Source organism: Ambystoma mexicanum, chromosome 3q (assembly GCF_040938575.1).
Source record: "Ambystoma mexicanum isolate Mex_15411 chromosome 3q, UKY_AmexF1_1, whole genome shotgun sequence".
NCBI lineage: Eukaryota > Metazoa > Chordata > Amphibia > Caudata > Ambystomatidae > Ambystoma > Ambystoma mexicanum.
The window spans coordinates 1,035,142,552-1,035,167,303 of NC_090926.1; the positions used below are offsets into that span (position 1 = coordinate 1,035,142,552).

The 24,752-nt window shown below is 50.5% G+C and overlaps 2 protein-coding genes across 5 annotated transcripts in view; one reads left to right on the forward strand and one right to left on the reverse strand.

The window, feature by feature from the left end:
* RBFOX3 (RNA binding fox-1 homolog 3) overlaps window positions 1-24,752 on the forward strand; it is a 3,087,537-nt gene that overhangs the window by 2,257,109 nt on the left and 805,676 nt on the right. The gene's annotated exons all lie outside the window — the stretch shown is intronic.
* The window catches only part of LOC138448037 (streptococcal hemagglutinin-like), a 140,704-nt gene that overhangs the window by 115,112 nt on the left and 840 nt on the right, over window positions 1-24,752 (reverse strand). Inside the window, exons 2-3 of the mRNA XM_069604576.1 lie at window positions 20,134-21,036; window positions 1,145-1,657 (exon numbers count right to left, since the gene is read on the reverse strand). Of these exons, the coding sequence (XP_069460677.1) occupies window positions 1,145-1,657; window positions 20,134-21,036 (1,416 nt within the window). The remainder of the gene's footprint in view (window positions 1-1,144; window positions 1,658-20,133; window positions 21,037-24,752) is intronic.

Genomic DNA, 24,752 nt, shown 5'->3' on the forward strand with positions numbered 1-24,752 from the left:
GTCAGAGCCTGGAAGACGCTCTTAGTAGAGTTGAAGGTTTGTACTGCGCTCACTGCTAGTTTGGCTGCATTTGGACAAGTCAGAGCCTGGAAGACGCTCTTAGTAGAGTTGAGGGTTTGTACTGCGCTCACTGCTAGTTTGGCTGCATTTGGGTCAGTCAGAGCCTGGAAGACGCTCTTAGTAGAGTTGAAGGTTCGTACTGCGCTCACTGCTAGTTGGGCTGCATTTGGACCAGTCAGACCCTGGAAGACGCTCTTATCAGAGTTGAGGGTTTGTACTGCGCTCACTGCTAGTTTGGCTGCATTTGGACCAGTCAGAGCCTGGTAGATGCTCTTAGTAGAGTTGAGGGTTTCTACTGTGCTCACTGCTAAATTGGCTGCATTTGGGCCAGTGAGAGACTGGAAGACGCTCTTAGTAGAGTTGAGGGTTTTTACTGCGCTCACTGCTAGTTTGGCTGCATTTGCGCCAGTGAGAGCCTGGAAGATGCTCTTAGTAGAGTTGAGGGTTTGTACTGCGCTCACTGCTAGTTTGGCTGCATTTGGACCAGTCAGAGCCTGGAAGATGCTCTTAGTAGAGTTGAGGGTTTCTACTGCGCTCACTGCTAGTTTGGCTGCATTTGGACCAGTCAGAGCCTGGAAGACACTCTTAGTAGAGTTGAGGGTTTCTACTGCGCTCACTGCTAGTTTGGCTGCATTTGGACCAGTCAGAGCTTGGAAGACGCTCTGAGTAGAGTTGAAGGTTTGTACTGCGCTCACTGCTAGTTTGGCTGCATTTGGGACAGTCAGAGCCTGGAAGATGCTCTTAGTAGAGTTGAAGGTTTGTACTGCGCTCACTGCTAGTTGGGCTGCATTTGGACCAGTCAGACCCTGGAAGACGCTCTTATCAGAGTTGAGGGTTTGTACTGCGCTCACTGCTAGTTTGGCTGCATTTGGACCAGTCAGAGCCTGGAAGACATCTTAGTAGAGTTGAGGGTTTGTATTGCGCTGACTGCTAGTTTGGCTGCATTAAGACCGGTCAGAGCCTGGAAAACACTCTTAGTAGAGTTGAGGGTTTCTACTGCGCTCACTGCTAGTTTGGCTGCATTTGGGCCAGTGAGAGACTGGAAGACGCTCTTAGTAGAGTTGAGGGTTTGTATTGCGCTCACTGCTAGTTTGGCTGTATTTGGACCAGTCAGAGCCTGGAAGACGCTCTTAATAGAGTTCAGGGTTTGTATTGTGCTTACTGCTAGTTTGGCTGCATTTGGGCCAGTCAGAGCCTGGACGACGCTCTTAGTAGAGTTGAGGGTTTGTACTGCGCTCACTGCTAGTTTGGCTGCATTTGGGTCAGTCAGAGCCTGCAAGACGCTCTTAGAAGAGTTGAAGGTTTGTATTGCGCTCACTGCTAGTTTGGCTGCATTTGGGCCAGTCAGAGCCTGGAAGACGCTCGTAGTAGAGTTGAGGGTTTTTACTGCGCTCACTGCTAGTTTGACTGCATTTGGACCAGTGAGAGACTGGAAGACGCTCTTGGTAGAGTTGAGGGTTTGTACTGCACTCACTGCTAGTTTGGCTGCATTTGGGCCAGTCAGAGCCTGGAAGACGCTCTTAGTAGAGTTGAGGATTTGTACTGAACTCACTGCTAGTTTGGCTGCATTTGGACCAGTCAGAGCCTGGAAGACGCTCTTGGTAGAGTTGAGGGTTTGTACTGTGCTCACTGCTAGTTTGGCTGCATTTGGGCCAGTCAGAGCCTGGAAGACGCTCTTGGTAGAGTTGAGGGTTTGTACTGCGCTCACTGCTAGTTTGGCTGCATTTGGACCAGTCAGAGCCTGGAAGACGCTCTTAGTAGAGTTGAGGGTTTGTACTGCGCTCACTGCTAGTTTGGCTGCATTTAGACCAGTCAGAGCCTGGAAGACGCTCTTAGTAGAGTTGAGGGTTTGTACTGCGCTCACTGCTAGCTTGGCTGCATTTGGGCCAGTCAGAGCCTGGACGACGCTCTTAGTAGAGTTGAGGGTTTGTACTGCGCTCACTGCTAGTTTGCCTGCATTTGGGTCAGTCAGAGCCTGGAAGACGCTCTTAGTAGAGTTGAAGGTTTGTACTGCGCTCACTGCTAGTTTGGCTGCATTTGGGTCAGTCAGAGCCTGGAAGACACTCTTAATAGAGTTGAGGGTTTGTACTGCGCTCACTGCTAGTTGGGCTGCATTTGGACCAGTCAGACCCTGGAAGACGCTCTTATTAGACTTGAGGGTTTGTACTGCGCTCACTGCTAGTTTGGCTGCATTTGAACCAGTCAGAGCCTGGAAGACGCTCTTAGTAGAGTTGAGGGTTTCTACTGTGTTCACTGCTAGATTGGCTGCATTTGGGCCAGTGAGAGACTGGAAGACGCTCTTAGTAGAGTTGAGGGTTTGTACTGCATTCACTGCTGGTTTGGCTGCATTTAGACCAGTCAGAGCCTGGAAGACGCTCTTAGTAGAGTCGAGGGTTTATACTACACTCACTGCTAGTTTGGCTGCATTTGGACCAGTCGGAGCATGGAAGACGCTCTTAGTAGAGTTGAGGGTTTCTACTGCGCTCACTGCTAGTTTGGCTGCATTCGGGCCAGTGAGAGACTGGAAGACCCTCTTAGTAGAGTTGAGGGTTTGTATTGCACTCACTGCTAGTTTGGCTCCTTTCGGACCAGTCAGAGCCTGGAAGACGCTCTTAGTATAGAGTTGAGGGTTTGTACTGCGCTCACTGCTAGTTTGGCTGCATTTGGACCAGTCAGAGCCTGGAAGAAGCTCTTAGTAGAGTTGAGGGTTTGTACTGCGCTCCAGGCTAGTTTGGCTGCATTTGGGCCAGTCAGAGCCTGGACGATGCTCTTAGTAGAGTTGAGGGTTTGTACTGCGCTAACTGCTAGTTTGGCTGCATTTGGGTCAGTCAGAGCCTGGAAGACGCTCTTAGTAGAGTTGAAGGTTTGTACTGCGCTCACTGCTAGTTTGGCTGCATTTGGGTCCGTCAGAGCCTGGAAGACGCTCTTAGTAGAGTTGAGCGTTTGTACTGCGCTCACTGCTAGTTGGGCTGCATTTGGATTGGTCAGAACCCGGAAGACGCACTTAGTAGAGTTGAGGGTTTCTACTGCGCTCACTGCTAGTTTGGCTGCATTTGGACAAGTCAGAGCCTGGAAGACGCTCTTAGTAGAGTTGAGGGTTTGTACTGCGCTCACTGTTAGTTTGGCTGCATTTAGACCAGTCAGAGCCTGGAAGACGCTCTTAGTAGAATTGAGATTTTGTATTGCGCTCACTGCTAGTTTGGCTGCATTTGGACCAGTCAGAGCCTGGAAGACGCTCTTAGTAGAGTTGAGGGTTTGTACTGCGCTCACTGCTAGTTTGGCTGCATTTGGGCCAGTCAGAGCCTGGACGATGCTCTTAGTAGAGTTGAGGGTTCGTACTGTGCTCATTGCTAGCTTGGCTGCATTTAGACCAGTCAGAGCCTGGAAGACTCTCTTAGTAGAGTCGAGGGTTTATACTACACTCACTGTTAGTTTGGCTGCATTTAGACCAGTCAGAGCCTGGAAGACGCTCTTAGTAGAATTGAGGTTTTGTATTGCGCTCACTGCTAGTTTGGCTGCATTTGGACAAGTCAGAGCCTGGAATACGCTCTTAGTAGAGTTGCGGGTTTGTACTGCACTCACTGCTAGTTTGGCTGCATTTGGACCAGTCAGAGCCTGGAAGACGCTCTTAGTAGAGTTGAGGGTTTGTACTGCGCTCACTGCTAGTTTGGCTGCATTTAGACCAGTCAGAGCCTGGAAGACGCTCTTAGTAGAGTCAAGGGTTTATACTACACTCACTGCTAGTTTGGCTGCATTTGGACCAGTCGGAGCGTGGAAGACGCTCTTAGTAGAGTTGAGGGTTTCTACTGTGCTCACTGCTAGTTTGGCTGCATTCGGGCCAGTGAGAGACTGGAAGACCCTCTTAGTAGAGTTGAGGGTTTGTATTGCGCTCACTGCTAGTTTGGCTGCTTTCGGACCAGTCAGAGCCTGGAAGACGCTCTTAGTAGAGTTGAGGGTTTGTACTGCGCTCACTGCTAGTTTGGCTGCATTTGGACCAGTCAGAGCCTGGAAGATGCTCTTAGTAGAGTTGAGGGTTTGTACTGCGCTCACGGCTAGTTTGGCTGCATTTGGGCCAGTCAGAGCCTGGACGACGCTCTTAGTAGAGTTGAGGGTTTGTACTGCGCTCACTGCTAGTTTGGCTGCATGTGGGTCAGTCAGAGCCTGGAAGAAACGCTTAGTAGAGTTGAAGGTTTGTACTGCGCTCACTGCTAGTTTGGCTGCATTTGGGTCCGTCAGAGCCTGGAAGACGCTCTTAGTAGAGTTGAGGGTTTGTACTGCGCTCACTGCTAGTTGGGCTGCATTTGGACCAGTCAGACCCTGGAAGACGCTCTTATTAGAGTTGAGGGTTTGTACTGCGCTCACTGCTAGTTTGGCTGCATTTGGACCAGTCAGAGCCTGGAAGACGCTCTTAGTAGAGTTGAGGGTTTGTACTGCGCTCACTGCTAGATTGGCTGCATTTGGGCCAGTGAGAGACTGGAAGACGCTCTTAGTAGAGTTGAGGGTTTGTACTGCGGTCACTGCTAGTTTTGCTGCATTTGGGTCAGTCAGAGCCTGGAAGACGCCCTTAGTAGAGTTGAGGGTTTGTACTGCGCTCACTGCTAGTTGGGCTGCATTTGGACCAGTCAGACCCTAGAAGACTCTCTTATTAGACTTGAGGGTTTGTACTGCGCTCACTGCTAGTTTTGCTGCATTTGGGTCAGTCAGAGCCTGGAAGACGCCCTTAGTAGAGTTGAGGGTTTGTACTGCGCTCACTGCTAGTTGGGCTGCATTTGGACCAGTCAGACCCTGGAAGACTCTCTTATTAGACTTGAGGGTTTGTACTGCGCTCACTGCTAGTTTGGCTGCATTTGAACCAGTCAGAGCCTGGAAGACGCTCTTAGTAGAGTTGAGGGTTTCTACTGTGTTCACTGCTATATTGGCTGCATTTGGGCCAGTGAGAGACTGGAAGACGCTCTTAGTAGAGTTGAGGGTTTGTACTGCACTCACTGCTAGTTTGGCTGCATTTAGACCAGTCAGAGCCTGGAAGACGCTCTTAGTAGAGTCGAGGGTTTATACTACACTCACTGCTAGTTTGGCTGCATTTGGACCAGTCGGAGCGTGGAAGACGCTCTTATTAGAGTTGAGGGTTTCTACTGCGCTCACTGCTAGTTTGGCTGCATTGGGGCCAGTGAGAGACTGGAAGACCCTCTTAGTAGAGTTGAGGGTTTGTATTGCACTCACTGCTAGTTTGGCTCCTTTCGGACCAGTCAGAGCCTGGAAGATGCTCTTAGTAGAGTCGAGGGTTTGTACTGCGCTCACTGCTAGTTTGGCTGCATTTGGACCAGTCAGAGCCTGGAAGAAGCTCCTAGTAGAGTTGAGGGTTTGTACTGCGCTCCCGGCTAGTTTGGCTGCATTTGGGCCAGTCAGAGCCTGGACGATGCTCTTAGTAGAGTTGAGGGTTTGTACTGCGCTCACTGCTAGTTTGGCTGCATTTGGGTCAGTCAGAGCCTGGAAGACGCTCTTAGTAGAGTTGAAGGTTTGTACTGCGCTCACTGCTAGTTTAGCTACATTTGGGCCAGTCAGAGCCTGGACGATGCTCTTAGTAGAGTTGAGGGTTTGTACTGCGCTCACTGCAAGTTTGACTGCATTTGGGTCAATCAGAGCCTGGAAGACGCTCTTAGTAGAGTTGAAGGTTTGTACTGCGCTCACTGCTAGTTTGGCTGCATTTGGACAAGTCAGAGCCTGGAAGACGCTCTTAGTAGAGTTGGGGGTTTGTACTGCGCTCACTGTTAGTTTGGCTGCATTTAGACCAGTCAGAGCCTGGAAGACGCTCTTAGTAGAATTGAGGTTTTGTATTGCGCTCACTGCTAGTTTGGCTGCATTTGGACCAGTCAGAGCCTGGAAGACGCTCTTAGTAGAGTTGCGGGTTTGTACTGCGCTCACTGCTAGTTTGGCTGCATTTGGACCAGTCAGAGCCTGGAAGACGCTCTTAGTAGAGTTGAGGGTTTGTACTGCGCTCACTGCTAATTTGGCTGCATTTGGGTCAGTCAGAGCCTGGAAGACGCTCTTAGTAGAGTTGAGGGTTTGTACTGCGCTCACTGCTAGTTGGGCTGCATTTGGACCAGTCAGACCCTGGAAGACGCTCTTATTAGAGTTGAGGGTGTGTACTGCGCTCACTGCTAGTTTAGCTGCATTTGGACCAGTCAGAGTCTGGAAGATGCTCTTAGTAAAGTTGAGGGTTTCTACTGTGCTCACTGCTGGTTTGGCTGCATTTGGGTCCGTCAGAGCCTGGAAGACGCTCTTAGTAGAGTTGAGGGTTTGTACTGCGCTCACTGCTAGTTGGGCTGCATTTGGGTCCGTCAGAGCATGGAAGACGCTCTTAGTAGGGTTGAGGGTTTGTACTGCGCTCACTGCTAGTTGGGCTGCATTTGGACCGGTCAGAACCCGGAAGACGCACTTAGTAGAGTTGCGGGTTTGTACTTCGCTCACTGCTAGTTTGGCTGCATTTGGACCAGTCAGAGCCTGGAAGACGCTCTTAGTAGAGTTGAGGGTTTGTACTGCGCTCACTGCTAGTTTGGCTGCATTTGGGCCAGTCAGAGCCTGGACGATGCTCTTAGTAGAGTTGAGGGTTCGTACTGTGCTCACTGCTAGCTTGGCTGCATTTAGACCAGTCAGAGCCTGGAAGACTCTCTTAGTAGAGTCGAGGGTTTATACTACACTCACTGTTAGTTTGGCTGCATTTAGACCAGTCAGAGCCTGGAAGACGCTCTTAGTAGAATTGAGGTTTTGTATTGCGCTCACTGCTAGTTTGGCTGCATTTGGACCAGTCAGAGCCTGGAAGACGCTCTTAGTAGAGTTGCGGGTTTGTACTGCGCTCACTGCTAGTTTGGCTGCATTTGGACCAGTCAGAGCCTGGAAGACGCTCTTAGTAGAGTTGAGGGTTTGTACTGCGCTCACTGCTAGTTTGGCTGCATTTAGACCAGTCAGAGCCTGGAAGACGCTCTTAGATTTGGACCAGTCAGAGCCTGGAAGACGCTCTTAGTAGAGTTGCGGGTTTGTACTGCGCTCACTGCTAGTTTGGCTGCATTTGGACCAGTCAGAGCCTGGAAGACGCTCTTAGTAGAGTTGAGGGTTTGTACTGCGCTCACTGCTAGTTTGGCTGCATTTAGACCAGTCAGAGCCTGGAAGACGCTCTTAGTAGAGTCGAGGGTTTATACTACACTCACTGCTAGTTTGGCTGCATTTGGACCAGTCGGAGCGTGGAAGACGCTCTTAGTAGAGTTGAGGGTTTCTACTGTGCTCACTGCTAGTTTGGCTGCATTCGGGCCAGTGAGAGACTGGAAGACCCTCTTAGTAGAGTTGAGGTTTTGTATTGCGCTCACTGCTAGTTTGGCTGCTTTCGGACCAGTCAGAGCCTGGAAGACGCTCTTAGTAGAGTTGAGGGTTTGTACTGCGCTCACTGCTAGTTTGGCTGCATTTGGACCAGTCAGAGCCTGGAAGATGCTCTTAGTAGAGTTGAGGGTTTGTACTGCGCTCACGGCTAGTTTGGCTGCATTTGGGCCAGTCAGAGCCTGGACGACGCTCTTAGTAGAGTTCAGGGTTTGTACTGCGCTCACTGCTAGTTTGGCTGCATTTGGGTCAGTCAGAGCCTGGAAGAAACTCTTAGTAGAGTTGAGGGTTTGTACTGCGCTCACTGCTAGTTGGGCTGCATTTGGACCAGTCAGACCCTGGAAGACGCTCTGATTAGAGTTGAGGGTTTGTACTGCACTCACTGCTAGTTTCGCTGCATTTGGACCAGTCAGAGCCTGGAAGACGCTCTTTGTAGAGTTGAGGGTTTGTACTGCGCTCACTGCTAGATTGGCTGCATTTGGGCCAGTGAGAGACTTGAAGACGCTCTTAGTAGAGTTGAGGGTTTGTACTGCGCTCACCGCTAGTTTGGCTGCATTTGGGCCAGTGAGAGCCTGGAAGAGGCTCTTAGTAGAGTTGAAGGTTTGTACTGCGCTCACTGCTAGTTTTGCTGCATTTGGGTCAGTCAGAGCCTGGAAGACGCCCTTAGTAGACTTGAGGGTTTGTACTGCGCTCACTGCTAGTTGGGCTGCATTTGGACAAGTCAGACCCTGGAAGACTCTCGTATTAGACTTGAGGGTTTGTACCGCGCTCACTGCTAGTTTGGCTGCATTTGGGCCATTCAGAGCCTGGACGATGCTCTTAGTAGAGTTGAGGGTTCGTACTGTGCTCACTGCTAGCTTGGCTGCATTTAGACCAGTCAGAGCCTGGAAGACTCTCTTAGTAGAGTCGAGGGTTTATACTACACTCACTGTTAGTTTGGCTGCATTTAGACCAGTCAGAGCCTGGAAGACGCTCTTAGTAGAATTGAGGTTTTGTATTGCGCTCACTGCTAGTTTGGCTGCATTTGGACAAGTCAGAGCCTGGAAGACGCTCTTAGTAGAGTTGCGGGTTTGTACTGCGCTCACTGCTAGTTTGGCTGCATTTGGACCAGTCAGAGCCTGGAAGACGCTCTTAGTAGAGTTGAGGGTTTGTACTGCGCTCACTGCTAGTTTGGCTGCATTTAGACCAGTCAGAGCCTGGAAGACGCTCTTAGTAGAGTCAAGGGTTTATACTACACTCACTGCTAGTTTGGCTGCATTTGGACCAGTCGGAGCGTGGAAGACGCTCTTAGTAGAGTTGAGGGTTTCTACTGTGCTCACTGCTAGTTTGGCTGCATTCGGGCCAGTGAGAGACTGGAAGACCCTCTTAGTAGAGTTGAGGGTTTGTATTGTGCTCACTGCTAGTTTGGCTGCTTTCGGACCAGTCAGAGCCTGGAAGACGCTCTTAGTAGAGTTGAGGGTTTGTACTGCGCTCACTGCTAGTTTGGCTGCATTTGGGCCAGTCAGAGCCTGGAAGATGCTCTTAGTAGAGTTGAGGGTTTGTACTGCGCTCACGGCTAGTTTGGCTGCATTTGGGCCAGTCAGAGCCTGGAAGATGCTCTTAGTAGAGTTGAGGGTTTGTACTGCGCTCACGGCTAGTTTGGCTGCATTTGGGCCAGTCAGAGCCTGGACGACGCTCTTAGAAGAGTTGAGGGTTTGTACTGCGCTCACTGCTAGTTTGGCTGCATGTGGGTCAGTCAGAGCCTGGAAGAAACGCTTAGTAGAGTTGAAGGTTTGTACTGCGCTCACTGCTAGTTTGGCTGCATTTGGGTCCGTCAGAGCCTGGAAGACGCTCTTAGTAGAGTTGAGGGTTTGTACTGCGCTCACTGCTAGTTGGGCTGCATTTGGACCAGTCAGACCCTGGAAGACGCTCTTATTAGAGTTGAGGGTTTGTACTGCGCTCACTGCTAGTTTGGCTGCATTTGGACCAGTGAGAGCCTGGAAGATGCTCTTAGTAGAGTTGAAGGTTTGTACTGCGCTCACTGCTAGTTTTGCTGCATTTGGGTCAGTCAGAGCCTGGAAGACTCCCTTAGTAGAGTTGAGGGTTTGTACTGCGCTCACTGATAGATTGGCTGCATTTGGGCCAGTGAGAGACTGGAAGACGCTCTTAGTAGAGTTGAGGGTTTGTACTGCGCTCACTGCTAGTTTGGCTGCATTTGGGCCAGTGAGATCCTGGAAGATGCTCTTAGTAGAGTTGAAGGTTTGTACTGCGCTCACTGCTAGTTTTGCTGCATTTGGGTCAGTCAGAGCCTGGAAGACGCCCTTAGTAGAGTTGAGGGTTTGTACTGCGCTCACTGCTAGTTGGGCTGCATTTGGACCAGTCAGACCCTGGAAGACTCTCTTATTAGACTTGAGGGTTTGTACTGCGCTCACTGCTAGTTTGGCTGCATTTGGACCAGTCAGAGCCTGGAAGACGCTCTTAGTAGAGTTGAGGGTTTGTACTGCGCTCACTGCTAGTTTGGCTGCATTTAGACCAGTCAGAGCCTGGAAGACGCTCTTAGTAGAGTCAAGGGTTTATACTACACTCACTGCTAGTTTGGCTGCATTTGGACCAGTCGGAGCGTGGAAGACGCTCTTAGTAGAGTTGAGGGTTTCTACTGTGCTCACTGCTAGTTTGGCTGCATTCGGGCCAGTGAGAGACTGGAAGACCCTCTTAGTAGAGTTGAGGGTTTGTATTGTGCTCACTGCTAGTTTGGCTGCTTTCGGACCAGTCAGAGCCTGGAAGACGCTCTTAGTAGAGTTGAGGGTTTGTACTGCGCTCACTGCTAGTTTGGCTGCATTTGGGCCAGTCAGAGCCTGGAAGATGCTCTTAGTAGAGTTGAGGGTTTGTACTGCGCTCACGGCTAGTTTGGCTGCATTTGGGCCAGTCAGAGCCTGGAAGATGCTCTTAGTAGAGTTGAGGGTTTGTACTGCGCTCACGGCTAGTTTGGCTGCATTTGGGCCAGTCAGAGCCTGGACGACGCTCTTAGAAGAGTTGAGGGTTTGTACTGCGCTCACTGCTAGTTTGGCTGCATGTGGGTCAGTCAGAGCCTGGAAGAAACGCTTAGTAGAGTTGAAGGTTTGTACTGCGCTCACTGCTAGTTTGGCTGCATTTGGGTCCGTCAGAGCCTGGAAGATGCTCTTAGTAGAGTTGAAGGTTTGTACTGCGCTCACTGCTAGTTTTGCTGCATTTGGGTCAGTCAGAGCCTGGAAGACGCCCTTAGTAGAGTTGAGGGTTTGTACTGCGCTCACTGATAGATTGGCTGCATTTGGGCCAGTGAGAGACTGGAAGACGCTCTTAGTAGAGTTGAGGGTTTGTACTGCGCTCACTGCTAGTTTGGCTGCATTTGGGCCAGTGAGAGCCTGGAAGATGCTCTTAGTAGAGTTGAAGGTTTGTACTGCGCTCACTGCTAGTTTTGCTGCATTTGGGTCAGTCAGAGCCTGGAAGACGCCCTTAGTAGAGTTGAGGGTTTGTACTGCGCTCACTGCTAGTTGGGCTGCATTTGGACCAGTCAGACCCTGGAAGACTCTCTTATTAGACTTGAGGGTTTGTACTGCGCTCACTGCTAGTTTGGCTGCATTTGAACCAGTCAGAGCCTGGAAGACGCTCTTAGTAGAGTTGAGGGTTTCTACTGTGTTCACTGCTAGATTGGCTGCATTTGGGCCAGTGAGAGACTGGAAGACGCTCTTAGTAGAGTTGAGGGTTTGTACTGCACTCACTGCTAGTTTGGCTGCATTTAGACCAGTCAGAGCCTGGAAGACGCTCTTAGTAGAGTCGAGGGTTTATACTACACTCACTGCTAGTTTGGCTGCATTTGGACCAGTCGGAGCGTTTAAGACGCTCTTAGTAGAGTTGAGGGTTTCTACTGCGCTCACTGCTAGTTTGGCTGCAATCGGGCCAGTGAGAGACTGGAAGACCCTCTTAGTAGAGTTGAGGGTTTGTATTGCACTCACTGCTAGTTTGGCTCCTTTCGGACCAGTCAGAGCCTGGAAGACGCTCTTAGTAGAGTCGAGGGTTTGTACTGCGCTCACTGCTAGTTTGGCTGCATTTGGACCAGTCAGAGCCTGGAAGAAGCTCCTAGTAGAGTTGAGGGTTTGTACTGCGCTCCCGGCTAGTTTGGCTGCATTTGGGCCAGTCAGAGCCTGGACGATGCTCTTAGTAGAGTTGGGGGTTTGTACTGCGCTCACTGCTAGTTTGGCTGCATTTGGACCAGTCAGAGCCTGGAAGACGCTCTTAGTAGAGTTGAGGGTTTGTACTGCGCTCACTGCTAGTTTGGCTGCATTTAGACCAGTCAGAGCCTGGAAGACGCTCTTAGTAGAGTCAAGGGTTTATACTACACTCACTGCTAGTTTGGCTGCATTTGGACCAGTCGGAGCCTGGAAGACGCTCTTAGTAGAGTTGAGGGTTTGTACTGCGCTCACTGCTAGTTTGGCTGCTTTCGGACCAGTCAGAGCCTGGAAGACGCTCTTAGTAGAGTTGAGGGTTTGTACTGCGCTCACTGCTAGTTTGGCTGCATTTGGGCCAGTCAGAGCCTGGAAGATGCTCTTAGTAGAGTTGAGGGTTTGTACTGCGCTCACGGCTAGTTTGGCTGCATTTGGGCCAGTCAGAGCCTGGAAGATGCTCTTAGTAGAGTTGAGGGTTTGTACTGCGCTCACGGCTAGTTTGGCTGCATTTGGGCCAGTCAGAGCCTGGACGACGCTCTTAGTAGAGTTGAGGGTTTGTACTGCACTCACTGCTAGTTTGGCTGCATGTGGGTCAGTCAGAGCCTGGAAGAAACGCTTAGTAGAGTTGAAGGTTTGTACTGCGCTCACTGCTAGTTTGGCTGCATTTGGGTCCGTCAGAGCCTGGAAGACGCTCTTAGTAGAGTTGAGGGTTTGTACTGCGCTCACTGCTAGTTGGGCTGCATTTGGACCAGTCAGACCCTGGAAGACGCTCTTATTAGAGTTGAGGGTTTGTACTGCGCTCACTGCTAGTTTGGCTGCATTTGGACCAGTGAGAGCCTGGAAGATGCTCTTAGTAGAGTTGAAGGTTTGTACTGCGCTCACTGCTAGTTTTGCTGCATTTGGGTCAGTCAGAGCCTGGAAGACACCCTTAGTAGAGTTGAGGGTTTGTACTGCGCTCACTGATAGATTGGCTGCATTTGGGCCAGTGAGAGACTGGAAGACGCTCTTAGTAGAGTTGAGGGTTTGTACTGCGCTCACTGCTAGTTTGGCTGCATTTGGGCCAGTGAGAGCCTGGAAGATGCTCTTAGTAGAGTTGAAGGTTTGTACTGCGCTCACTGCTAGTTTTGCTGCATTTGGGTCAGTCAGAGCCTGGAAGACGCCCTTAGTAGAGTTGAGGGTTTGTACTGCGCTCACTGCTAGTTGGGCTGCATTTGGACCAGTCAGACCCTGGAAGACTCTCTTATTAGACTTGAGGGTTTGTACTGCGCTCACTGCTAGTTTGGCTGCATTTGAACCAGTCAGAGCCTGGAAGACGCTCTTAGTAGAGTTGAGGGTTTCTACTGTGTTCACTGCTAGATTGGCTGCATTTGGGCCAGTGAGAGACTGGAAGACGCTCTTAGTAGAGTTGAGGGTTTGTACTGCACTCACTGCTAGTTTGGCTGCATTTAGACCAGTCAGAGCCTGGAAGACGCTCTTAGTAGAGTCGAGGGTTTATACTACACTCACTGCTAGTTTGGCTGCATTTGGACCAGTCGGAGCGTTTAAGACGCTCTTAGTAGAGTTGAGGGTTTCTACTGCGCTCACTGCTAGTTTGGCTGCAATCGGGCCAGTGAGAGACTGGAAGACCCTCTTAGTAGAGTTGAGGGTTTGTATTGCACTCACTGCTAGTTTGGCTCCTTTCGGACCAGTCAGAGCCTGGAAGACGCTCTTAGTAGAGTCGAGGGTTTGTACTGCGCTCACTGCTAGTTTGGCTGCATTTGGACCAGTCAGAGCCTGGAAGAAGCTCCTAGTAGAGTTGAGGGTTTGTACTGCGCTCCCGGCCAGTTTGGCTGCATTTGGGCCAGTCAGAGCCTAGACGATGCTCTTAGTAGAGTTGAGGGTTTGTACTGCGCTCACTGCTAGTTTGGCTGCATTTGGACCAGTCAGAGCCTGGAAGACGCTCTTAGTAGAGTTGAGGGTTTGTACTGCGCTCACTGCTAGTTTGGCTGCATTTAGACCAGTCAGAGCCTGGAAGACGCTCTTAGTAGAGTCAAGGGTTTATACTACACTCACTGCTAGTTTGGCTGCATTTGGACCAGTCGGAGCGTGGAAGACGCTCTTAGTAGAGTTGAGGGTTTCTACTGTGCTCACTGCTAGTTTGGCTGCATTCGAGCCAGTGAGAGACTGGAAGACCCTCTTAGTAGAGTTGAGGGTTTGTATTGCGCTCACTGCTAGTTTGGCTGCTTTCGGACCAGTCAGAGCCTGGAAGACGCTCTTAGTAGAGTTGAGGGTTTGTACTGCGCTCACTGCTAGTTTGGCTGCATTTGGGCCAGTCAGAGCCTGGAAGATGCTCTTAGTAGAGTTGAGGGTTTGTACTGCGCTCACGGCTAGTTTGGCTGCATTTGGGCCAGTCAGAGCCTGGAAGATGCTCTTAGTAGAGTTGAGGGTTTGTACTGCGCTCACGGCTAGTTTGGCTGCATTTGGGCCAGTCAGAGCCTGGACGACGCTCTTAGTAGAGTTGAGGGTTTGTACTGCACTCACTGCTAGTTTGGCTGCATGTGGGTCAGTCAGAGCCTGGAAGAAACGCTTAGTAGAGTTGAAGGTTTGTACTGCGCTCACTGCTAGTTTGGCTGCATTTGGGTCCGTCAGAGCCTGGAAGACGCTCTTAGTAGAGTTGAGGGTTTGTACTGCGCTCACTGCTAGTTGGGCTGCATTTGGACCAGTCAGACCCTGGAAGACGCTCTTATTAGAGTTGAGGGTTTGTACTGCGCTCACTGCTAGTTTGGCTGCATTTGGACCAGTCAGAGCCTGGAAGACGCTCTTAGTAGAGTTGAGGGTTTGTACTGCGCTCACTGCTAGATTGGCTGCATTTGGGCCAGTGAGAGACTGGAAGACGCTCTTAGTAGAGTTGAGGGTTTGTACTGCGCTCACTGCTAGTTTGGCTGCATTTGGGCCAGTGAGAGCCTGGAAGACGCTCTTAGTAGAGTTGAAGGTTTGTACTGCGCTCACTGCTAGTTTTGCTGCATTTGGGTCAGTCAGAGCCTGGAAGACGCCCTTAGTAGAGTTGAGGGTTTGTACTGCGCTCACTGCTAGTTGGGCTGCATTTGGACCAGTCAGACCCTGGAAGACTCTCTTATTAGACTTGAGGGTTTGTACTGCGCTCACTGCTAGTTTGGCTGCATTTGAACCAGTCAGAGCCTGGAAGACGCTCTTAGTAGAGTTGAGGGTTTCTACTGTGTTCACTGCTAGATTGGCTGCATTTGGGCCAGTGAGAGACTGGAAGACGCTCTTAGTAGAGTTGAGGGTTTGTACTGCACTCACTGCTAGTTTGGCTGCATTTAGACCAGTCAGAGCCTGGAAGACGCTCTTAGTAGAGTCGAGGGTTTATACTACACTCACTGCTAGTTTGGCTGCATTTGGACCAGTCGGAGCGTGGAAGACGCTCTCAGTAGAGTTGAGGGTTTCTACTGCGCTCACTGCTAGTTTGGCTGCAATCGGGCCAGTGAGAGACTGGAAGACCCTCTTAGTAGAGTTGAGGGTTTGTATTGCACTCACTGCTAGTTTGGCTCCTTTCGGACCAGTCAGAGCCTGGAAGACGCTCTTAGTAGAGTCGAGGGTTTGTACTGCGCTCACTGCTAGTTTGGCTGCATTTGGACCAGTCAGAGCCTGGAAGAAGCTCCTAGTAGAGTTGAGGGTTTGTACTGCGCTCCCGGCTAGTTTGGCTGCATTTGGGCCAGTCAGAGCCTGGACGATGCTCTTAGTAGAGTTGAGGGTTTGTACTGCGCTCACTGCTAGTTTGGCTGCATTTGGGTCAGTCAGAGCCTGGAAGACGCTCTTAGTAGAGTTGAAGGTTTGTACTGCGCTCACTGCTAGTTTAGCTACATTTGGGCCAGTCAGAGCCTGGACGATGCTCTTAGTAGAGTTGAGGGTTTGTACTGCGCTCACTGCAAGTTTGACTGCATTTGGGTCAATCAGAGCCTGGAAGACGCTCTTAGTAGAGTTGAAGGTTTGTACTGCGCTCACTGCTAGTTTGGCTGCATTTGGACAAGTCAGAGCCTGGAAGACGCTCTTAGTAGAGTTGAGGGTTTGTACTGCGCTCACTGTTAGTTTGGCTGCATTTAGACCAGTCAGAGCCTGGAAGACGCTCTTAGTAGAATTGAGGTTTTGTATTGCGCTCACTGCTAGTTTGGCTGCATTTGGACCAGTCAGAGCCTGGAAGACGCTCTTAGTAGAGTTGCGGGTTTGTACTGCGCTCACTGCTAGTTTGGCTGCATTTGGACCAGTCAGAGCCTGGAAGACGCTCTTAGTAGAGTTGAGGGTTTGTACTGCGCTCACTGCTAATTTGGCTGCATTTGGGTCAGTCAGAGCCTGGAAGACGCTCTTAGTAGAGTTGAGGGTTTGTACTGCGCTCACTGCTAGTTGGGCTGCATTTGGACCAGTCAGACCCTGGAAGACGCTCTTATTAGAGTTGAGGGTGTGTACTGCGCTCACTGCTAGTTTAGCTGCATTTGGACCAGTCAGAGTCTGGAAGATGCTCTTAGTAGAGTTGAGGGTTTCTACTGTGCTCACTGCTGGTTTGGCTGCATTTGGGTCCGTCAGAGCCTGGAAGACGCTCTTAGTAGAGTTGAGGGTTTGTACTGCGCTCACTGCTAGTTGGGCTGCATTTGGGTCCGTCAGAGCCTGGAAGACGCTCTTAGTAGGGTTGAGGGTTTGTACTGCGCTCACTGCTAGTTGGGCTGCATTTGGACCGGTCAGAACCCGGAAGACGCACTTAGTAGAGTTGCGGGTTTGTACTGCGCTCACTGCTAGTTTGGCTGCATTTGGACCAGTCAGAGCCTGGAAGACGCTCTTAGTAGAGTTGAGGGTTTGTACTGCGCTCACTGCTAGTTTGGCTGCATTTGGGCCAGTCAGAGCCTGGACGATGCTCTTAGTAGAGTTGAGGGTTCGTACTGTGCTCACTGCTAGCTTGGCTGCATTTAGACCAGTCAGAGCCTGGAAGACTCTCTTAGTAGAGTCGAGGGTTTATACTACACTCACTGTTAATTTGGCTGCATTTAGACCAGTCAGAGCCTGGAAGACGCTCTTAGTAGAATTGAGGTTTTGTATTGCGCTCACTGCTAGTTTGGCTGCATTTGGACCAGTCAGAGCCTGGAAGACGCTCTTAGTAGAGTTGCGGGTTTGTACTGTGCTCACTGCTAGTTTGGCTGCATTTGGACCAGTCAGAGCCTGGAAGACGCTCTTAGTAGAGTTGAGGGTTTGTACTGCGCTCACTGCTAGTTTGGCTGCATTTAGACCAGTCAGAGCCTGGAAGACGCTCTTAGTAGAGTTGAGGGTTTGTACTGCGCTCACTGCTAGTTTGGCTGCATTTTGGTCAGTCAGAGCCTGGAAGACGCTCTTAGTAGAGTTGAAGGTTCGTACTGCGCTCACTGCTAGTTGGGCTGCATTTGGACCAGTCAGACCCTGGAAGACGCTCTTATCAGAGTTGAGGGTTTGTACTGCGCTCACTGCTAGTTTGGCTGCATTTGGACCAGTCAGAGCCTGGTAGACGCTCTTAGTAGAGTTGAGGGTTTCTACTGCGTTCACTGCTAAATTGGCTGCATTTGGGCCAGTGAGAGACTGGAAGACGCTCTTAGTAGAGTTGAGGGTTTTTACTGCGCTCACTGCTAGTTTGGCTGCATTTGCGCCAGTGAGAGCCTGGAAGATGTTCTTAGTAGAGTTGAGGGTTTGTACTGCGCTCACTGCTAGTTTGGCTGCATTTGGACCAGTCAGAGCCTGGAAGATGCTCTTAGTAGAGTTGAGGGTTTCTACTGCGCTCACTGCTAGTTTGGCTGCATTTGGACCAGTCAGAGCCTGGAAGACACTCTTAGTAGAGTTGAGGGTTTCTACTGCGCTCACTGCTAGTTTGGCTGCATTTGGACCAGTCAGAGCTTGGAAGACGCTCTGAGTAGAGTTGAAGGTTTGTACTGCGCTCACTGCTAGTTTGGCTGCATTTGGGTCAGTCAGAGCCTGGAAGATGCTCTTAGTAGAGTTGAAGGTTTGTACTGCGCTCACTGCTAGTTGGGCTGCATTTGGACCAGTCAGACCCTGGAAGACGCTCTTATCAGAGTTGAGGGTTTGTACTGCGCTCACTGCTAGTTTGGCTGCATTTGGGTCAGTCAGAGCCTGGAAGACGCTCTTAGTAGAGTTGAGGGTTTGTACTGCGCTCACTGCTAGTTTGGCTGCATTTGAACCAGTCAGAGCCTGGAAGACATCTTAGTAGAGTTGAGGGTTTGTATTGCGCTGACTGCTAGTTTGGCTGCATTAAGACCGGTCAGAGCCTGGAAAACGCTCTTAGTAGAGTTCAGGGTTTCTACTGCGCTCACTGCTAGTTTGGCTGCATTTGGGCCAGTGAGAGACTGGAAGACGCTCTTAGTAGAGTTGAGGGTTTGTATTGCGCTCACTGCTAGTTTGGCTGTATTTGGACCAGTCAGAGCCTGGAAGACGCTCTTAATAGAGTTGAGGGTTTGTATTGTGCTTACTGCTAGTTTGGCTGCATTTGGGCCAGTCAGAGCCTGGACGACGCTCTTAGTAGAGTTGAGGGTTTGTACTGCGCTCACTGCTAGTTTGGCTGCATTTGGGTCAGTCAGAGCCTGCAAGACGCTCTTAGAAGAGTTGAAGGTTTGTATTGCGCTCACTGCTAGTTTGGCTGCATTTGGGTCAGTCAGAGCCTGGAAGACGCTCGTAGTAGAGTTGAGGGTTTTTACTGCGCTCACTGCTAGTTTGACTGCATTTGGACCAGTGAGAGACTGGAAGACGCTCTTGGTAGAGTTGAGGGTTTGTACTGCACTCACTGCTAGTTTGGCTGCATTTGGGCCAGTCAGAGCCTGGAAGACGCTCTTAGTAGAGTTGAGGATTTGTACTGCACTCACTCCTAGTTTGGCTGCATTTGGACCAGTCAGAGCCTGGAAGACGCTCTTGGTAGAGTTGAGGGTTTGTACTGTGCTCACTGCTAGTTTGGCTGCATTTGGGTCAGTCAGAGCCTGGAAGACGCTCTTAGTAGAGTTGAGGGTTTGTACTGCGCTCACTGCTAGTTTGGCTGCATTTGGACCAGTCAGAGCCTGGAAGATGCTCTTAGTAGAGTTGAGGGTTTGTACTGCGCTCACTGCTAGTTTGGCTGCATTTAGACCAGTCAGAGCCTGGAAGACGCTCTTAGTAGAGTTGAGGGTTTGTACTGCGCTCACTGCTAGTTTGGCTGCATTTGGGCCAGTCAGAGCCTGGACGACGCTCTTAGTAGAGTTGAGGGTTTGTACTGCGCTCACTGCTAGTTTGCCTGCATTTGGGTCAGTCAGAGCCTGGAAGACGCTCTTAGTAGAGTTGAAGGTTTGTACTGCGCTCACTGCTAGTTTGGCTGCATTTGGACCAGTCAGAGCCTGGAAGATGCTCTTAGTAGAGTTGAGGGTTTGTACTGCGCTCACTGCTAGTTTGGCTGCATTTGGGCCAGTCAGAGCCTGGACGACGCTCTTAGTAGAGTTGAGGGTTTGTACTGCGCTCACTGCTAGTTTGCCTGCATTTGGGTCAGTCAGAGCCTGGAAGACGCTCTTAGTAGAGTTGAGGGTTTTTACTGCGCTCACTGCTAGTTTGGCTGCATTTGCGCCAGTGAGAGCCTGGAAGATGCTCTTAGTAGAGTTGAGGGTTTGTACTGCGCTCACTGCTAGTTTGGCTGCATTTGGACCAGTCAGAGCCTGGAAGATGCTCTTAGTAGAGTTGAGGGTTTCTACTGCGCTCACTGCTAGTTTGGCTGCATTTGGACCAGTCAGAGCCTGGAAGACACTCTTAGTAGAGTTGAGGGTTTCTACTGCGCTCACTGCTAGTTTGGCTGCATTTGGACCAGTCAGAGCTTGGAAGACGCTCTGAGTAGAGTTGAAGGTTTGTACTGCGCTCACTGCTAGTTTGGCTGCATTTGGGTCAGTCAGAGCCTGGAAGATGCTCTTAGTAGAGTTGAAGGTTTGTACTGCGCTCACTGCTAGTTGGGCTGCATTTGGACCAGTCAGACCCTGGAAGACGCTCTTATCAGAGTTGAGGGTTTGTACTGCGCTCACTGCTAGTTTGGCTGCATTTGGGTCAGTCAGAGCCTGGAAGACGCTCTTAGTAGAGTTGAGGGTTTGTACTGCGCTCACTGCTAGTTTGGCTGCATTTGGACCAGTCAGAGCCTGGAAGACATCTTAGTAGAGTTGAGGGTTTGTATTGCGCTGACTGCTAGTTTGGCTGCATTAAGACCGGTCAGAGCCTGGAAAACGCTCTTAGTAGAGTTGAGGGTTTCTACTGCGCTCACTGCTAGTTTGGCTGCATTTGGGCCAGTGAGAGACTGGAAGACGCTCTTAGTAGAGTTGAGGGTTTGTATTGCGCTCACTGCTAGTTTGGCTGTATTTGGACCAGTCAGAGCCTGGAAGACGCTCTTAATAGAGTTGAGGGTTTGTATTGTGCTTACTGCTAGTTTGGCTGCATTTGGGCCAGTCAGAGCCTGGACGACGCTCTTAGTAGAGTTGAGGGTTTGTACTGCGCTCACTGCTAGTTTGGCTGCATTTGGGTCAGTCAGAGCCTGCAAGACGCTCTTAGAAGAGTTGAAGGTTTGTATTGCGCTCACTGCTAGTTTGGCTGCATTTGGGTCAGTCAGAGCCTGGAAGACGCTCGTAGTAGAGTTGAGGGTTTTTACTGCGCTCACTGCTAGTTTGACTGCATTTGGACCAGTGAGAGACTGGAAGACGCTCTTGGTAGAGTTGAGGGTTTGTACTGCACTCACTGCTAGTTTGGCTGCATTTGGGCCAGTCAGAGCCTGGAAGACGCTCTTAGTAGAGTTGAGGATTTGTACTGCACTCACTGCTAGTTTGGCTGCATTTGGACCAGTCAGAGCCTGGAAGACGCTCTTGGTAGAGTTGAGGGTTTGTACTGTGCTCACTGCTAGTTTGGCTGCATTTGGGTCAGTCAGAGCCTGGAAGACGCTCTTAGTAGAGTTTAGGATTTGTACTGCACACACTGCTAGTTTGGCTGCATTTGGGTCAGTCAGAGCCTGGAAGACGCTCTTAGTAGAGTTTAAGGTTTGTACTGCGCTCACTGCTAGTTTGGCCGCATTTGGGTCAATCAGAGCCTGGAAGAGGCTCTTAGTAGAGTTGAGGGTTTGTACTGCGCTCATTGCTAGTTGGGCTGCTTTTGGACCAGTCAGACCCTGGAAGACGCTCTTATTAGAGTTGAGGGTTTGTACTGCGCTCACTGCTAGTTTGGCTGCATTTGGACCAGTCAGAACCTGGAAGACGCTCTTAGTAGAGTTGAGGCTTTCTACTGAGCTCACTGCTAGTTTGGCTGCATTTGGACCAGTCAGAGCCTGGAAGATGCTCTTAGTAGAGTTGAGGGTTTGTACTGCGCTCACTGCTAGTTTGGCTGCATTTAGACCAGTCAGAGCCTGGAAGACGCTCTTAGTAGAGTCAAGGGTTTATACTACACTCACTGCTAGTTTTGCTGCATTTGGACCAGTTGGAGCGTGGAAGACCCTCTTAGTAGAGTCGTGGGTTTCTACTGCGCTCACTGCTAGTTTGGCTGCATTCGGGCCACTGAGAGACTGGAAGACCCTCTTTGTAGAGTTGAGGGTTTGTATTGAGCTCACTGCTAGTTTGGCTGCATTTAGACCAGTCAGAGCCTGGAAGACGCTCTTAGTAGAGTTGAGGATTTGTATTGCGCTCACTGCTAGTTTGGCTGCATTTGGACCAGTCAGAGCCTGGAAGACGCTCTTAGTAGAGTTGAGGGTTTGTACTGTGCTCACTGCTAGTTTGGCTGCATTTGGAACAGTCAGAGCCTGGAAGACGCTCTTAGTAGAGTTGAGGGTTTGTACTGCGCTCACTGCTAGATTGGCTGCATTTGGGCCAGTGAGAGACTGGAAGACGCTCTTAGTAGAGTTGAGGGTTTGTACTGCGCTCACTGCTAGTTTGGCTGCATTTGGGCCAGTGAGAGCCTGGAAGACGCTCTTAGTAGAGTTGAAGGTTTGTACTGCGCTCACTGCTAGTTTTGCTGCATTTGGGTCAGTCAGAGCCTGGAAGACGCCCTTAGTAGAGTTGAGGGTTTGTACTGCGCTCACTGCTAGTTGGGCTGCATTTGGACCAGTCAGACCCTGGAAGACTCTCTTATTAGACTTGAGGGTTTGTACTGCGCTCACTGCTAGTTTGGCTGCATTTGAACCAGTCAGAGCCTGGAAGACGCTCTTAGTAGAGTTGAGGGTTTCTACTGTGTTCACTGCTAGATTGGCTGCATTTGGGCCAGTGAGAGACTGGAAGACGCTCTTAGTAGAGTTGAGGGTTTGTACTGCACTCACTGCTAGTTTGGCTGCATTTAGACCAGTCAGAGCCTGGAAGACGCTCTTAGTAGAGTCGAGGGTTTATACTACACTCACTGCTAGTTTGGCTGCATTTGGACCAGTCGGAGCGTGGAAGACGCTCTTAGTAGAGTTGAGGGTTTCTACTGCGCTCACTGCTAGTTTGGCTGCAATCGGGCCAGTGAGAGACTGGAAGACCCTCTTAGTAGAGTTGAGGGTTTGTATTGCACTCACTGCTAGTTTGGCTCCTTTCGGACCAGTCAGAGCCTGGAAGACGCTCTTAGTAGAGTCGAGGGTTTGTACTGCGCTCACTGCTAGTTTGGCTGCATTTGGACCAGTCAGAGCCTGGAAGAAGCTCCTAGTAGAGTTGAGGGTTTGTACTGCGCTCCCGGCTAGTTTGGCTGCATTTGGGCCAGTCAGAGCCTGGACGATGCTCTTAGTAGAGTTGAGGGTTTGTACTGCGCTCACTGCTAGTTTGGCTGCATTTGGGTCAGTCAGAGCCTGGAAGACGCTCTTAGTAGAGTTGAAGGTTTGTACTGCGCTCACTGCTAGTTTAGCTACATTTGGGCCAGTCAGAGCCTGGACGATGCTCTTAGTAGAGTTGAGGGTTTGTACTGCGCTCACTGCAAGTTTGACTGCATTTGGGTCAATCAGAGCCTGGAAGACGCTCTTAGTAGAGTTGAAGGTTTGTACTGCGCTCACTGCTAGTTTGGCTGCATTTGGACAAGTCAGAGCCTGGAAGACGCTCTTAGTAGAGTTGAGGGTTTGTACTGCGCTCACTGTTAGTTTGGCTGCATTTAGACCAGTCAGAGCCTGGAAGACGCTCTTAGTAGAATTGAGGTTTTGTATTGCGCTCACTGCTAGTTTGGCTGCATTTGGACCAGTCAGAGCCTGGAAGACGCTCTTAGTAGAGTTGCGGGTTTGTACTGCGCTCACTGCTAGTTTGGCTGCATTTGGACCAGTCAGAGCCTGGAAGACGCTCTTAGTAGAGGTGAGGGTTTGTACTGCGCTCACTGCTAATTTGGCTGCATTTGGGTCAGTCAGAGCCTGGAAGACGCTCTTAGTAGAGTTGAGGGTTTGTACTGCGCTCACTGCTAGTTGGGCTGCATTTGGACCAGTCAGACCCTGGAAGACGCTCTTATTAGAGTTGAGGGTGTGTACTGCGCTCACTGCTAGTTTAGCTGCATTTGGACCAGTCAGAGTCTGGAAGATGCTCTTAGTAGAGTTGAGGGTTTCTACTGTGCTCACTGCTGGTTTGGCTGCATTTGGGTCCGTCAGAGCCTGGAAGACGCTCTTAGTAGAGTTGAGGGTTTGTACTGCGCTCACTGCTAGTTGGGCTGCATTTGGGTCCGTCAGAGCCTGGAAGACGCTCTTAGTAGGGTTGAGGGTTTGTACTGCGCTCACTGCTAGTTGGGCTGCATTTGGACCGGTCAGAACCCGGAAGACGCACTTAGTAGAGTTGCGGGTTTGTACTGCGCTCACTGCTAGTTTGGCTGCATTTGGACCAGTCAGAGCCTGGAAGACGCTCTTAGTAGAGTTGAGGGTTTGTACTGCGCTCACTGCTAGTTTGGCTGCATTTGGGCCAGTCAGAGCCTGGACGATGCTCTTAGTAGAGTTGAGGGTTCGTACTGTGCTCACTGCTAGCTTGGCTGCATTTAGACCAGTCAGAGCCTGGAAGACTCTCTTAGTAGAGTCGAGGGTTTATACTACACTCACTGTTAATTTGGCTGCATTTAGACCAGTCAGAGCCTGGAAGACGCTCTTAGTAGAATTGAGGTTTTGTATTGCGCTCACTGCTAGTTTGGCTGCATTTGGACCAGTCAGAGCCTGGAAGACGCTCTTAGTAGAGTTGCGGGTTTGTACTGTGCTCACTGCTAGTTTGGCTGCATTTGGGCCAGTCAGAGCCTGGACGACGCTCTTAGTAGAGTTGAGGGTTTGTACTGCGCTCACTGCTAGTTTGCCTGCATTTGGGTCAGTCAGAGCCTGGAAGACGCTCTTAGTAGAGTTGAAGGTTTGTACTGCGCTCACTGCTAGTTTGGCTGCATTTGGACCAGTCAGAGCCTGGAAGATGCTCTTAGTAGAGTTGAGGGTTTGTACTGCGCTCACTGCTAGTTTGGCTGCATTTGGGCCAGTCAGAGCCTGGACGACGCTCTTAGTAGAGTTGAGGGTTTGTACTGCGCTCACTGCTAGTTTGCCTGCATTTGGGTCAGTCAGAGCCTGGAAGACGCTCTTAGTAGAGTTGAGGGTTTTTACTGCGCTCACTGCTAGTTTGGCTGCATTTGCGCCAGTGAGAGCCTGGAAGATGCTCTTAGTAGAGTTGAGGGTTTGTACTGCGCTCACTGCTAGTTTGGCTGCATTTGGACCAGTCAGAGCCTGGAAGATGCTCTTAGTAGAGTTGAGGGTTTCTACTGCGCTCACTGCTAGTTTGGCTGCATTTGGACCAGTCAGAGCCTGGAAGACACTCTTAGTAGAGTTGAGGGTTTCTACTGCGCTCACTGCTAGTTTGGCTGCATTTGGACCAGTCGGAGCTTGGAAGACGCTCTGAGTAGAGTTGAAGGTTTGTACTGCGCTCACTGCTAGTTTGGCTGCATTTGGGTCAGTCAGAGCCTGGAAGATGCTCTTAGTAGAGTTGAAGGTTTGTACTGCGCTCACTGCTAGTTGGGCTGCATTTGGACCAGTCAGACCCTGGAAGACGCTCTTATCAGAGTTGAGGGTTTGTACTGCGCTCACTGCTAGTTTGGCTGCATTTGGGTCAGTCAGAGCCTGGAAGACGCTCTTAGTAGAGTTGAGGGTTTGTACTGCGCTCACTGCTAGTTTGGCTGCAT